Source organism: Ascaphus truei, chromosome 15, assembly GCF_040206685.1.
Source record: "Ascaphus truei isolate aAscTru1 chromosome 15, aAscTru1.hap1, whole genome shotgun sequence".
NCBI lineage: Eukaryota > Metazoa > Chordata > Amphibia > Anura > Ascaphidae > Ascaphus > Ascaphus truei.
Window position 1 is genome coordinate 31,673,788 of NC_134497.1, and position 14,393 is coordinate 31,688,180.

The 14,393-nt window shown below is 46.3% G+C and overlaps 1 protein-coding gene across 8 annotated transcripts in view; it reads right to left on the reverse strand.

The window, feature by feature from the left end:
- Positions 1-1,808: 1,808 nt before the first annotated feature.
- Positions 1,809-14,393, reverse strand: part of LOC142466770 (uncharacterized) — a 616,011-nt gene continuing 603,426 nt past the window's right edge. For all 8 annotated transcript variants that reach the window (XM_075572161.1, XM_075572163.1, XM_075572156.1 and 5 more), the window contains 2 exons: positions 8,267-8,451; positions 1,809-3,922 (listed from right to left, as the gene is read on the reverse strand). In XM_075572161.1, coding sequence (XP_075428276.1) covers positions 2,055-3,815 — 1,761 coding nt within the window. In that variant the 5' untranslated portion in view covers positions 3,816-3,922; positions 8,267-8,451 and the 3' untranslated portion in view covers positions 1,809-2,054. The remainder of the gene's footprint in view (positions 3,923-8,266; positions 8,452-14,393) is intronic.

Sequence of the window (14,393 nt, forward strand, 5' to 3'; positions counted from 1 at the left end):
TATTGATATGTTTATTTCTAGGTGTTTTTTTGGACCCATCTTTAGGGTTATATGTATTAAAGGTACCATGTACACCATATTTAGGGTGCCCTGGCTGACTTTGAGCTGCGACATCTCTCCGCTTCTGGGATCTGTAACGGACGTGCTCAGCACAAACTGGGACCGGACCGCGGGGCTGAGGTGGGGATGCGAATACACCGACCGTGCAGCCGGTTCTGGATTGCGCAGTTCGTAGTCATTCATAGCAGTGTCAGGGTTGGAGACAGTAGCAACATCGATATCCAAGCAGGGGTTCAGCAACGGGAAGTCAGGTGCACTTTGCTTCAGCGTAGGAGCAGCAGTAGCACAGGACTGGCCTCTGCGCGAGGAGCGGGAACGACCCATGGTACCGGTCACCGCAAAGGGAGAAGGCAGACCAGATTAGGCACACCGCAGGGCAGCACTGGCAAACCAGCGCTTCAGCACAGGAGTCCAAAACAGGCCTCTGCGAGGAGAGCAGCAGACCTCAGGACTCAGAAGGCAGGCCTCTGCTATGGGAAAAGGCAGCAGGCCTTTAGGGAGCTGGAGCCTTACGCTGGAGATCCAACGCTTCAGCACAGGAACTAGGACACAGTCTCTGCAATGGAGGTACACAGCAGGCCCCAGGAACCAAGAACAGGGAACAGGAATCACATATAGGAACGATGGAACAAGAACAGGACGGCCAAACAGGTAGCTTGTGGCAAACACGGTTACATCCTATGACAAAGGACTATGCTCGGCACTGAGGCAATGTAAGAGAGCAATATAAGAAGGCCAGCGGGCCAATCACAGGAGAGAGGTGTGAGGGCATGCCTCCAATGAGAGAGCACAGAGGCAGAACTGCAGTAATTGCCAACACAGGTGGATGTGACGGGAGGTTGTCTGGAAGCAGCACAGTTCTGTAAGGAAAGGGTTTCCACCGAACCCAGGAACGGATTCCTTACCGGATCATCCCCACACCTGTCTGCTGCACCGTATCCTCCTATCATACTCACACTCTCTGACGCACCTCCTCCAGCCTGTTACCTCATTGGTCCCTGTGTCCTATATATGCTCAGCCGGCCCACTGGCAAATCGTCTGAGCATAAACCTTCCTATGTGCGAAGTGTTCACTGTTACCCTTGCCGCCACAGTTTTGTCTTGTCCTCTATTTCTGACCTTGGCTATTTTTCTGGACTCCGCTCTTCTAAACTTCTGACCCCGGCTACCAACGACGATCCGAACCTCCCCAACCCCGAGCTCGGCAAAGTACCACGTCGAACCGCACCTCTCCGATCCTGACCACAGCTAAGTACCTTCAATGATCCGCACCTCTCCAACCCCCGAACACGGCAAGTACCTCTGACCATCCATACCTCTCCAACTCCGACCTGGCTACCTCAACCTACCTACACTCCAGACGCGCCCACGCGGCTGAGGGTTGGTGTTATATAACAATCCCCACCTCGGCCTCGCGGTTACACCTTGTTTGTGGTGAGCACTCCATTACAAAGAGGGGCTTCAAGTCCCGTGCTCCCCCACAGTCCCATGCCCCCACCCCCCCAATAGTTCTGTGCACCCCCACAGTCCCTTCACTTTTATTATGATGGACGTCACACCCCTCTTATCCTAAAACCACACACTTTAATCCCTTAACCCCATATTCAAAACAGTAATAAAACGCACATTAGTAATAAAACGTACGTCTGGTGGCAGAGGGTCCGTCTGTGGCCTAATGACGACGGCAAATTGGTTGCGGCAAAACGATTCCAATTCACAGCTAAATTAGACTACAGACAGTTTCAGCATAATGGGAAATGCACATTTTATTAGAACCAACAGTATGGAAGTATAAAACATTAAGAACAACATTTTTCTTTAAATAAAACTACAATAAGAATGATAAAAATAACCTGCATTTAAACCGTTATATATTTTATCCTTTTAAAATCCTCGTTTATGCACCATAAACCAAAGTCACTTTTCATTGTGATTTAGTGTAACACAGATACACGTGTGCACTTATATGTGAGCGTCTTAGTCACTGGTTATCACTAAACATGCCTGGCTTTAGAGATAGGTCTCACCCCTGTGTGTGTCTGCTTGTGTGTGTTCAGGCTGGATAACTGACTAAATCCCTTTCCACATTCTCCACATACATGTGGTCTCTCCCCTGTGTGTATCCTCTTGTGTTTCCTTAGGCTGGATAAGTCACTAAATCCAATCCCACATTCGCCACATACATGCGGTCTCTCCCCTGTGTGTGACCTCTTGTGTGTGTCCAGGCTGGATGACACACTAAATCGCTTCCCACATTCGCCACATACATGCGGTTTCTCCCCTGTGTGTGTCCTCTTGTGTGTGTCCAGGCTGGATGACACACTAAATCGCTTCCCACATTCCCCACATACATGCGGTCTCTCCCCTGTGTGTGTCCTCTTGTGTGTGTTCAGGATGGATAACTGACTAAATCCCTTTCCACATTCCCCACATACATGCGGTCTCTCCCCTGTGTGTATCCTCTTGTGTATTTCCAGGCTGGATAACCGACTATATCCCTTTCCACATTCCCCACATACATGCGGTCTCTCCCCTGTGTGTGTGCTCGTGTGTCTCCTCAGGCTGGATAAGTCACAAAATCCTTTTCCACATTCCCCACATACATGCGGTCTCTCCCCTGTGTGTGTCCTCTTGTGTGTGTTCAGGCTAGATGACACACTGAATCCCTTCCCACATTCCCCACAAACATGCGGTCTCTCCCCTGTGTGTGCCCTCTTGTGTGTATCCAGGTTGGATGACACACTGAATCCCTTCCCACATTCCCCACATACATGCGGTCGCTCCCCTGTGTGTGTCCTCTTGTGTATGTTCAGGATGGATAACAGACTAAATCCCTTCCCACATTCCCCACATACATGTGGTCTCTCCCCTGTGTGTGTCTTCTTGTGTGTGTCCAGGCTAGATGACACACTAAATCCTTTCCCACATTCCCCACATTTATGTGGTCTCTCCCCTGTGTGTGTCCTCTTGTGTGTGTTCAGACTGGATGACAGACTAAATACCTTCCCACATTCCCCACATACATGCGGTCTCGCCCCTGTGTGTGTCCTCTTGTGTGTGTTCAGATTGGATAAATCACTAAATCTTTTCCCACATTCCCCACATACATGCGGTCTCTCCCCTGTGTGTGTCCTCTTGTGTGTGTTCAGGTTGGATGTCAGACTAAATCCCTTCCCACATTCCCCACATACATGTGGTCTCGCCCCTGTGTGTGTCCTCTTGTGTGTGTTCAGGCTGGATAAGTCACTAAAGCCCTTTCCACATTCCACACATACATGCGGTCTCTCCCCTGTGTGGGTCCTCATGTGTGTGTTCAGGTTGCATGACACACTAAATCGCTTCCCACATTCCCCACATACATGCGGTCTCTCCCCTGTGTGTGTCCTTTTGTGTATGTTTAGGTGGGATAACCGACTAAATCCCTTACCACATTCCCCACATACATGCGGTCTCTCCCCTGTGTGTGTCTTCTTGTGTCTGATCAGGCTGGATAACACACTAAATCCCTTCCCACATTCCCCACATACATGTGGTCTCTCCCCTGTCGGTGTTCTCTTCTGTGCATTCTGGTCTGATAACCAAATCAGACTCTTCCGACTTTCTCCAAGATCTTCGCCTGTGGCAGCAGCTAATATACATCTTTTGGAATGAGAAGCAGTTACATTGTTTATTAATTGCCTTGACTGGTTGAAAGATGTTTTTTCTGTCATATTTATTGGAATGTTGCAAGGATGTTCTCTCTTCTTCTTTTCCATATACTCAGCTGGGTGTTTGAACTTCAGATGTTTAAGGAGGTAATCCTGACTGCTAAAAGCAACCTTGCAGTGTTGTGATTGGTGGATTATTGGAGCTTGTCTTTGTACTAGACGAGACAAAAAAAGTAACTGTTACACAAACTGTTTTACAAAAGGTCATGTGGGAGAGGTAAATTGGCATAACACAAAAAGTTTAGGATGAAAGCAAACTGTTGATGTACATTGTAAAAATGAAGGGTTTAGCACAACATGTGCAGCATTAGGGTCGGGAGAGTAGATGTAGTGGATCGTACATTTAAAGTGAATCATAATATTTCACGATTTAAAAGGAAATCTCACTAGCTGCAAAACACCAATTAAAGTGGCAGAAATCATTTGATAGATAGTAAGTCGATAGTTTCAGTTGTGAAGGTATAATTAAAAAAATATTTGTACAATGAATAGAATACGTGTCTCATTAGAAGCTCACATATCAGTCACCGGGTGTTACCATTACCGCTCCATGTACCAGGTCTCTAATAGTTATAGGATGACCCAACTTTCTGCTAAATCTCCATTGTTAAATCAGGAACCAAATGCACAATTATTGTATTTGAACATATATACATATACAATGGTGGTGGGTACAATGCAAACACAAAAACAATGCAAAAAAATGGAATACGGCTCAAAAAAAGGGAATATGATTCCCTCCCTTTAAGGTGACATTCCAGCACTCAAAAAAGGGCATTCATAACATGGTACATCCACCAACTCCCTGCATTACCTTAGCAGTTAGCCACTGAGGGGGTTATTAATGTATTTTAATATTGTTGATGTATTTATTACTGGGTTACCATTTATCGCCAATGTGGATATCTTGGCCCCCCATTAAGAGGTCCTAGTTATCCACAGTGATAATCAATAGTTTTATGTGTAAAATGTATTTTGAACGCTCTTTTTTTGTTTTGTTTTAAATGTGTATATATATTTTTTGTTAATATTTAAAACCACATTTGTCTAATAAGGATATTAGGCATTAGTCTAGAAGGGGCGGAGGTAGGGGATGTGCGTGATGACGGTAGTAGCCCCGGGGAGGGTGGTTAAGCTTCTCGTGGGGGGTGGAAGTGGTGGTGAGAGGGGTTAACCCCTTAATTACCTTAGCGACTAGAATGGCAATGCTTTACTGGCCATTAATGGAGTCAATAGGGTTAGGTAATTTTTTTAAAATAAAGTATTAACCCCTTTGGTGCTTTGGTAACCACAGGCATTATACGGGTTAATGTTATTTTGATCATAGGTTTCTGTAATAATAGACATTACAGAAGTCTATGATAGAAATATTAACCCAATGCAGTATGTAAAACATTATTAACCGTTGTGTTAATTCCTATATCGCGAGATCGGCCCAGATATCGCACCCAGTAAATTATTACCACAATGTTGATATAAACCACCTTAAACTTGCAGTAATAACACCCGTTAGTTTATTATTTCCCAGGGTGCGATATTAACTCCACTTTAACAGAATTTGATGCATCTGAGCCATAGTGTTTTGTTTATGCCTTCGGGACAAACCAAGAAATATTCATGCTTTACTAACCACTAAGGTGTCAAAGGGGGGTAGGAAGTTTAGTGTAATGTTTATATTATCCCCACGTGTGGTCAGTCATGGAAACCGATGACTTGTTGGCCACTACGGGATTAATATGTACTGTAATGTATTGTAACAACTATTTTATCATCTATTCCATGTTGGTTTAGCTCATCTTACCTATATATAGAATGGGCAGTTTATTGGCCATTATATACATAGGAAAGACAGGGCTAACGCCAGCCTGGAGTAGGTGATAAAATATTTGCGGTATTTCTGCCGTTCATCCCGTTCCATATCAAAACTTGATGTATGGCAGTTTTTACTTGAAAATGTGATATTATGCCTGTTGTGTATCGGATCTGATCTGATACTTTTAACGGGTCCGATAAAAAGTGCTTTTTTTTTTTTTTTATAACTTCTATTTTATTGACAGATAAAAATACATGGTATATAGAAAGATATTTTGTGACCGTTTAGTACAAAAAAGTATATTAATTACAATCATTAAAATACATAGTTGATTCATGCGTATCCGGGCACACAGTTTTTCGAGCCCTACTAAGCCATGTGAATTAGGGAAATCAATAGTGTGTGGGAGAACAAAACAAAACACCTTGGGGTGAGGGGGAAGCGGAAGGAGGAATAGGAGGTTGGGAGGGAAGGTGGAATGGAGCAGCTTTATCCTTTTGTGTGAGAACAAATTTATAGGGAGATAGGCCAAATTGTCTTTAATAACGTCTTTACCAAGGGCCTGAACTTATGGTGGTTGTGTTAATGTAGGAATTAGGCTAATGTGGAGTTTCACTCCTAAAGGAGAACGCATCTAACACTATCATTGCCAGATTGTGTTACGCTCCACCCCGGGGATATCTGTCTGCGCCAACCACGGCGTCCAGACTTTTACAAAATTGTCGCCAGTGTCGTTAACTAAACTCGTTAACTTTTTCATCTGGCAAATAAACCAAATGCGATTCCGAATCTTTGGGATAATTGGTATGTCAGGGCGTTTCCATAATGCTGCGATCTCACACCTCGTTGCGATTGCGAAATGTGCATTTAAATTATTGTGTGATTTTGATAGATCCTTTAGAGGTCTGTTCAGAAGGAACAGCCATGGATCTGGGGGAATTATAAGGTCAAATATCCTTTGTATCCAATTTCTGATCTCTTCCCATATTTGGGATATACGCGGGCAAGACCACAGCATATGCAACAAGTCAGCCGTTTCTCCACATTGTTTACGGAACAATGGGGAGGAGCCTGGAACAAACTTAGATAATTTGAGTGGGGTGAGCTACCATCTCATAAGAACCTTGTATGCGTTCTCCTTTAGTGTGGTGCATATAGAGCTCTTTGCGGTAGCTAAGAATATGGTGTTCCAATCCTCATCATCTAGAGTCTACCCTAGATCTGTCTCCCATTGATTTCTAAATGACGGGGTTTGTTGACTTGAAGTTATAGAATCGACCACTTCTCCGTATATTGTTGATATAAGTCCCTTAGTGTCGGTTTCAGCCCAACAGAGCTTTTCGAATTTCGTCAGGGGGGGATATGGGGCGAATTTGTTGTAAAATGCTCTGAGCTGGAGGTATTTAAAAAATTCTGCATGGGGTATATCTTTTTCTAATTTAATATGGTCGAATGTTTTGATTTTTAGATTATAACCCTCCAGGTCTTTAGTTCTAAGGTATCCTTGTAATCTCAAAATTGAACTATTACCACCTGCTAGGCCGGGTGCGAACCTGGGATTATTCCAAATAGGGGACATCAGGGAGTTTCCCGATGTGAGTGAGTTCTTCAATTGCGATGCTTTCCAGACCGATATAGAGTTGGTCATTGAGGTGAGCGGCAGAGCAGTGTGTTTCCGTGCGTTTTTAGGTAGCCAAATCACGCTGCTAAGCTCCAATGAGGAATAAGCAGCACCTTCCAATTCCACCCATCTTTTCAATTTAGGGTCAGAATGCCATTAAATAATGTGACTTAATTGAGCCGCTTTATAGTATGATAACAGGCAGGGTACGCTAGGCCTTCCGCTATGACAGGTCTTTTCATATTTAATTTATTGACTCTCGGTTTTTTCCCTTTCCAGACAAATTTAGATATTTCAGACTGAAGCGAGAGTATATCCTTCAGTTTGAGAGGCACTGGTAATGTCTGGAAGAGATATAGGATACGGGGAAGTAAATTCATTTTAACACTCTGTATCCTACCTATCCAAGAGATTTTCTTGGAGGACCATCGGAATAGGGAGTAGTTAGTGTAGTGTAATGTTTATATTATCCTGTGTGGTCAGCTAGTCATGGAAACTGATGACTAGTTGACCCTTGGACTACTAAGGGGTTAATATGCACTGTAATGAATTTGAACAACTATTTTATCATCTATTCCATGTTGGTTTAGCTCATCTTGCCTATGTATATAATCGGCAGTATATTGGACATTATATACGTAGGAAAGACAGGGCCAACGCCAGCCTGGAGTAGGTGATAAAATATTTGCGGTATTTCTGCCGTTCATCCTGTTCCGATAAATATCGGAGTTTGACGTAGGGCAGTTTTTACTTGAAAATGTGATATTATGCCTGTTTTGAATCGGAACTGATGCTTTTAACGGGTCCAATAAACAGTGCTTTATTTTTTTACGCTGCAATGCTGATTCATTGCACGGTAATAAGGCACTTTTTTATGGGTGGTAATATGGCATTTTTGGTTACTGCAGCTTGTTTATCTGACCCTTTGACTCAAGTCAGGTTTAGTGATATTAAGTTCTAGTTGACCCGTAATGGTGTATGCAGATCTATCACTATTTGCAATTCAACATCAGTAATAAGACAATAGAGATGTAAAAAACAATTTACACACATATTTCTGATTACCTTGTGCTGGCGCATTACTTTTCCACAGCGTATCCCCCTGATACCAAGCTCTTTCCCATATTCATCTCCAGACCAGGAGCTGTGTGTGTGGGGAGAGGTCTGTGCAGGTTCTGTAGTAGATTTTCCTGTGGTACTGGAACGCCACAAGGTTCTGTTCTTCCTCGTTTCTCACACAATTTACAAATCTAAAATTGGGACAGTTAGTGAGGTCTCAAAGTAATGTCTGTTTTTATAAAGATATAGCTGAAATATGATACAAGTTGTTAATAATGTGACCTGTCTTTTCTTTCTTCTCTACAGTTTTTGAGGAGAACAGAAGTTAATGGAGAGCAATGTATATACGATGGCTCACATGTATGTACCCACATTTTGATTGGAATGGGAGTCACAGGCCACACCAGTGACTACTTTCTTTTTACTTAAAAAATAAATAAAAACACTGTTGTAGGAGACTTTCTGTGACGTCAAGGGGAATGGCTGCCTGAGAGATTGGCTCCAGAGCCCCTCCACCGTATAATCTATAATCATAGCAACTAAGTGAACAAATCACCCTCAAAACCTACAATCCTGAACCCCTAAGACCAGCTGGGCACAAGAAGCATCTTTTTTGCCGATTTGGAGAGGGGTTGCCGGCGCTCTGGGAGGCCTCCTGTGAGCCCCGACCCCCGGTAGAAGTCCCCCCCTGATTTGAAAGTTCAAGGTCAGCGGAATCGCCTGGAGGAGCGGGCGGGAGGTAGGAGAGGCGTCGGGGCTAAGCTCCGAGTGTCCCGCGGAGTCTGCTCTCACTGCGGGGCTTGGGGATTCCCCCCCTGCGCGTGCTGCCACTGAAGTGCGCCCGCGGCGGCCTCCCGCGGCCCCGAAGGGAAGCCGGAGCTGCAGCAGCATCTCCTCATTGCGGTCCCGGTCTCCGCTTGCCCCCTCCCCCCCCCGAATAAACAAAAGCAAAAAACAGCAAAAAACAGACCTCCACTAGGTTATCCCGGCAGGAGAGAGTACCCACTGGCTGCAGAGACTGCGGGTCCCGCCACGTGGCGGCAGGGGAGGAAGCAGCATCTCCCCATTGCGGTCCCGGTCTCCGCTTGCCCCCCCCCCCAGAATATAAAAATAAATAAATAAACATACCTCCAGCAGGCTATCCCGGCAGGGGAGAGTATCCCTGGCTGCAGGAGCTGTGAGACACACCACGTGGCGGCAGGGGAGGAAGCGGCCATCTTAAAGCAACACTCCACTGAGGCACCATCTCCCCTTAAAGGGGTATACAGCTGCTTGTCCCAACCATCAATGTTCAACTGCTGCCTGAGCCTCAGTGTGCTACAACACCCTACCTCCCCAGCAACACAGCGTTGAACCAAATAAATAACTAAATAAATATTCAGCAGCCCCAGAAACACCCCAGAAGCCCCGCAATCCTCTCACACCCCCCCTTAAATAAAAGGGAATAAAAACAATAAAGTGGGGACGGTAAGCAGACAGGGGAACATATAGAGCATGAGCGGCAAGGGCAAAAAAGCAGCCCAGCAAACAGTCGCGAGCTACTTTACCCCAAATCAGCGTGCCGCAGGGAGCCGCGAGGACTCGCAGGACGGCGGCCTGACTCGCACGCGGGAAGACCCAGGTAGAACACAGCAGCCAGAAATGGCAAACATTGACATTAATAAAGACTACCTAGAGAACCTCTTCACGAGAATGAGGAAAGAAATCCAGGATGACCTGACTAAAGCGGTCAACACCTTAAGGAGTGATATGAACCTCCTGGCTGCTAAGACGGACACTCTGAACCATAAGGTGGAAACCTTGGAGCAGGCCCAATCCTCCGCAGAGGACGAAATAAACCGGTTACACTGGGAAATAAGGGAATTAAAGGAAAGTGCCGAAGATCAAGAAAATCGGGACCGGAGGCAGAACCTGAGAATAAGGTATGTCCCGGAGTCCGTGGAGACGGACCAGCTCCGCACTTACCTGACAGACCTATTTATCCACCTAGTCCCGGACTTATCCCCTGATAAACTGGAGATGGATAGGGCCCACAGAGCCCCGGGGCCAAAATCTACTGACCCCAAGAGGACCAGAGATGTCCTGATTAAATTCCACTACTACTCTACGAAGGAGAAATTATTAGCAGCCAGTAGAGACAAGGGAGCCTTACAATTCCGCAACACACGAATCGAAATCTATAGTGATCTCTCGAAGAAAACTGTTGACAGGAGAAGAGAGTTAAAACCCCTCCTGCAGAAACTGAGAGAAAACAACTTAAAATATCGCTGAGGGTTCCCATTCAAAATTGTGGTGCAATCAGGAGGGAAATACCACACTCTATCCTACCCGGAAGAAATCCCGAGATTTATGAGAGGCCTGGGCATCCCGCAGGAGAGCGGAGGATCTGCCCATGAAGAAGCTGACGGCGCTCAGAACCAAAGACCAACTGAGAAGGTACCGCGAACTTCCCAGAGAATCGTCACCCAGCGAAACCAAGTGGGGGAAGAATAAGAATCAAGACTCAGAACTTGTCCCGACCCGACGGAGGCGGCGGGACTGCGCCCTCTATTACCCCCGGATCTCCCTCCCCCTGGATAAAAGAGAGAAACAGCTCCCCTGTCTACCCCCCCCCCCGGTGGATCTCCACTTACCTGCTGTGAGATGAAGTCGCTCTCCTTCGGAGTGTCGGCGCTCTTGGCTTATGCCGGGAATGTGAGAAAGAGTCTCAGGACGAGAGCAGGGAGCGGCGGACAGCAGACCTGATGTAGACGGGGGGTGATGATGTTTGGTGGGGCGGGAGGGGCTTTGGTTGTGCGGGAGGGGGGGGATGATTGTCTGGGGGAGAGGGGAACCACATTTCTCTCCCCTCCCCCCGTTCCTCTCCCCTCGCTCCCTGCCCGGCCCCCCCTCCCCAACCCTCCCCCCGCCATGATGGATTGGGGGCTGGTCCGGCGTTCTCGGCGGAGTCAGACTCGGCCAAAATAGACAGAGGCTGACAGCAAGCCCAAAGATAGACATATGGGGACTGAAGCTATATGAAGAAACTCCCTCGTGTGTATCCAGTGTTAGCTAAATATTCTAAAAACTTACCTGGAGCCACCCCTACGCCAGGGGGTTCACCCACAACAGCTCGGTTCCTCCCGGGGTGTGCCCTGTACCCTTAGCAAATGTTTGTGGGCACAGTTGGGGGGCTCACCTGGGGAGGAAACGAGAAGCCTCTGAAAGGGGGATCCCAACAGAGGTCTTGGGCTTCCTACCATAGAGGCCAACAAGAAAAAGGGCTCCAGGAAAGATACCCAAGGGGGTGATACTTATATAGACCTCCTCCTCCCCCAGCGCCCTCCCTTCCCATCACCTATATACCCCCCCCCCACCTACCCCCACGTGCTCCCTCCCTCGGCCCAGTTTATCCCCCCCCCTCCCTTCCTTCCCCCCCTGGTCATACCCATCCCCCCTCCACTTCTGCCCCTCCCCCCTCCCCTAGCCGGGGAACACCCCTACCCCTATGCCAAACAGAGGTTAGCATGGCATATAAGCATTCGGCTAGGAAAGCAATTAGTTAAGGGTCCCATAACGTTAGACCCGGAGGTTATAGGGTTAGACAAGTTTTATGTGATTTAATATGTTTAGTTGCAATGTCTTTTGAAGGAGGGCTCTCTGGCCTCCCTGATGGCTCTCAGAGAGCGGCGCTCAGGGAAGTCTCCCAGAGGCAATAGGCCTACTACCTTCATCCTTAGAGAGATGAGGGTCTCTAAAACTGGGCTCTTGGACAGCCCACTTTCTTTTCTTTTCCCACTCTTTTCTCACCCCCTCTCTTTCCTCTCCTCCCCCATCCCCCCCATGCCCCCCCAGCCATCCGCGTGCCCAGAGAACACAGGAGACGCTCTTGCAGAACCAGCTCTCGTCAGCACCAGGTACTCTATACAAAAGCAAAGTCGCACATAAAAATGAACACAACCCTGTTTTTCTATCCACTCACACCCAGCAGGGACGAGCACATACGCAGACAACCAGGGTCTCCAGAAACCAAGATTCCACAAAAAGGCCACACAGAGGTCAAGACAAGGTATGACTGTAGAGACGCCCACCACCTTGGGAAAGTGGAGGGACTGACAGAAGCCCTGAAATACTATCCAGGTAACAATGGCCCACAACACAACACTTAAACTAATATCCCTAAATGTCAGAGGACTAAACTCAGTACTTAAAAGAAGGCTCGCTCTTCAGGAGCTCAAAAAGACAAAGGGAGACATCCTGTTTACAGGAAACTCACTTTAACACGACAACCCCCCCAATACCTTCCAGAGATATTACCCTCAGACCTACTATGCATCCTGTCCAACCAAAAAGAGAGGGGTAGCTATTTTGTTCAAACAAAATGTTAAATTCTCTTTAAAAAAAGAAACTGCAGATCCGGAAGGCAGATTTCTTATCCTCCAAGGCACCTTGTCCGGGGTGGATATTACTATGGTCAATATATACGCCCCAAACGAGGCCCAAGCTGACTTCCTGAGAGAACTTTGTGACAGCCTAGCTCCCCAGCCTAGAACTACACTGTTGTTGGCCGGAGACCTAAATATGCTTGTAAACCCCGACCAGGACAGGATGAGTACATTAGATACCCCCCTCCCTCGTGCTACGGAGAAAAATGCTAGGGAATTCCGTAACATACTGAAAGAGTTCGCATTAATAGATATCTGGCGAGCACAGCACCAGGGTCAGAGGGACTACTCCTACTTCTCCCCCCCGCACCAGACCTACTCAAGGATTGATTATTTTCTGGGTACCAAGGATATCTTCCAGGCAACCTCCCAGTCAGATATAGGATCAATATCCTGGTCGGACCACGCCCCGGTCTCTCTGACGCTCTCCCTCCCCTTCTTTAAAAATAGCCAATACAATTGGAAACTAAATGATTCTCTGCTAAACCAACCAGATGTAGAAATAGAAATTAAACAAAAACTCAGAGAATACTTTACACTGAACAAGGGCTCCGTAGAGTCATCAGCGATGCTATGGGAGGCCCATAAGGCTACAATCAGAGGGAATATCATTTCCATAGCCTCATACAAGAAAAAAGCACGACAGAAATTGTACAACGAATTGGCGGAAAAGGTCCAATTACTGGAACAAAAACATAAAACTAATCCCTCAAAAAAATTACTCAAAATATTAGATAAAGCCAGATCTGAATTCAAACAGATACAACTCGATGAGGTGGAGAGGGAGCTGCGGTGGACCAGGCAAAAATACTACGATAAAGGGAATAAGGCCGACAGGTTATTAGCATCCAAGCTAAGAGGTCTGAGAACGAAAGCCCAAGTAACAACTTTACAAACTAAGACAGGTGCCAAAACATATTGCGAGAAACAGATAGCAGCCGAATTCTCAGACTTCTACTCTAAATTATATAATCTAAAGTTCCCAAAAGATAGATCCTCTAACGAGGAAGCTATAGCTAAATATTTAGATTCATGTAACCTTCCAAGCCTCTCAGAAGGGGATCTTGCAGAACTAAACAAAGAAATCTCCCAAGAGGAGCTCTTAAATGCCATCTCCCAACTAAAACCTAGCAAAACGCCAGGCCCAGATGGGTTCTCCAATCAATATTATAAAACATTCAAGCTAATTTTAGCTCCATATCTCCTTGATATGTTCAACGAGTTTCTGGAGGGAACAAACATCCCAGCATCTATGTCTAAGGCCAATCTAGCAGTTATACCAAAGGAAGGGAGAGACCCACTACAGTGCGGTAGTTATCGCCCCATAGCCCTCCTTAATTCGGATCTAAAACTTTTCAGTAAAATTTTGGCCAACAGATTAACCCCCATACTTCCGAGCCTAATACACATAGATCAAGTCGGGTTTATTTCCGGCAGGCAGGCCTCAGATAACACCAGGAAAATCATTAACATAATCGACCATGTACATCTCTCATCCACGAAGGCCATCCTATTGAGTCTGGATGCGGAAAAAGCATTCGATAGGATCAGATGGGACTTCTTAGATCAAACATTAATCAAATTCGGATTCAAGGGCCACTATCTGACAGGGGTCAGAGCTCTGTACAAAAGTCCCACGGCCGTCGTGAAGCTCCCAGGAGGAGACGCAAACCCTATAAACATTAAGAATGGTACTCGACAAGGATGCC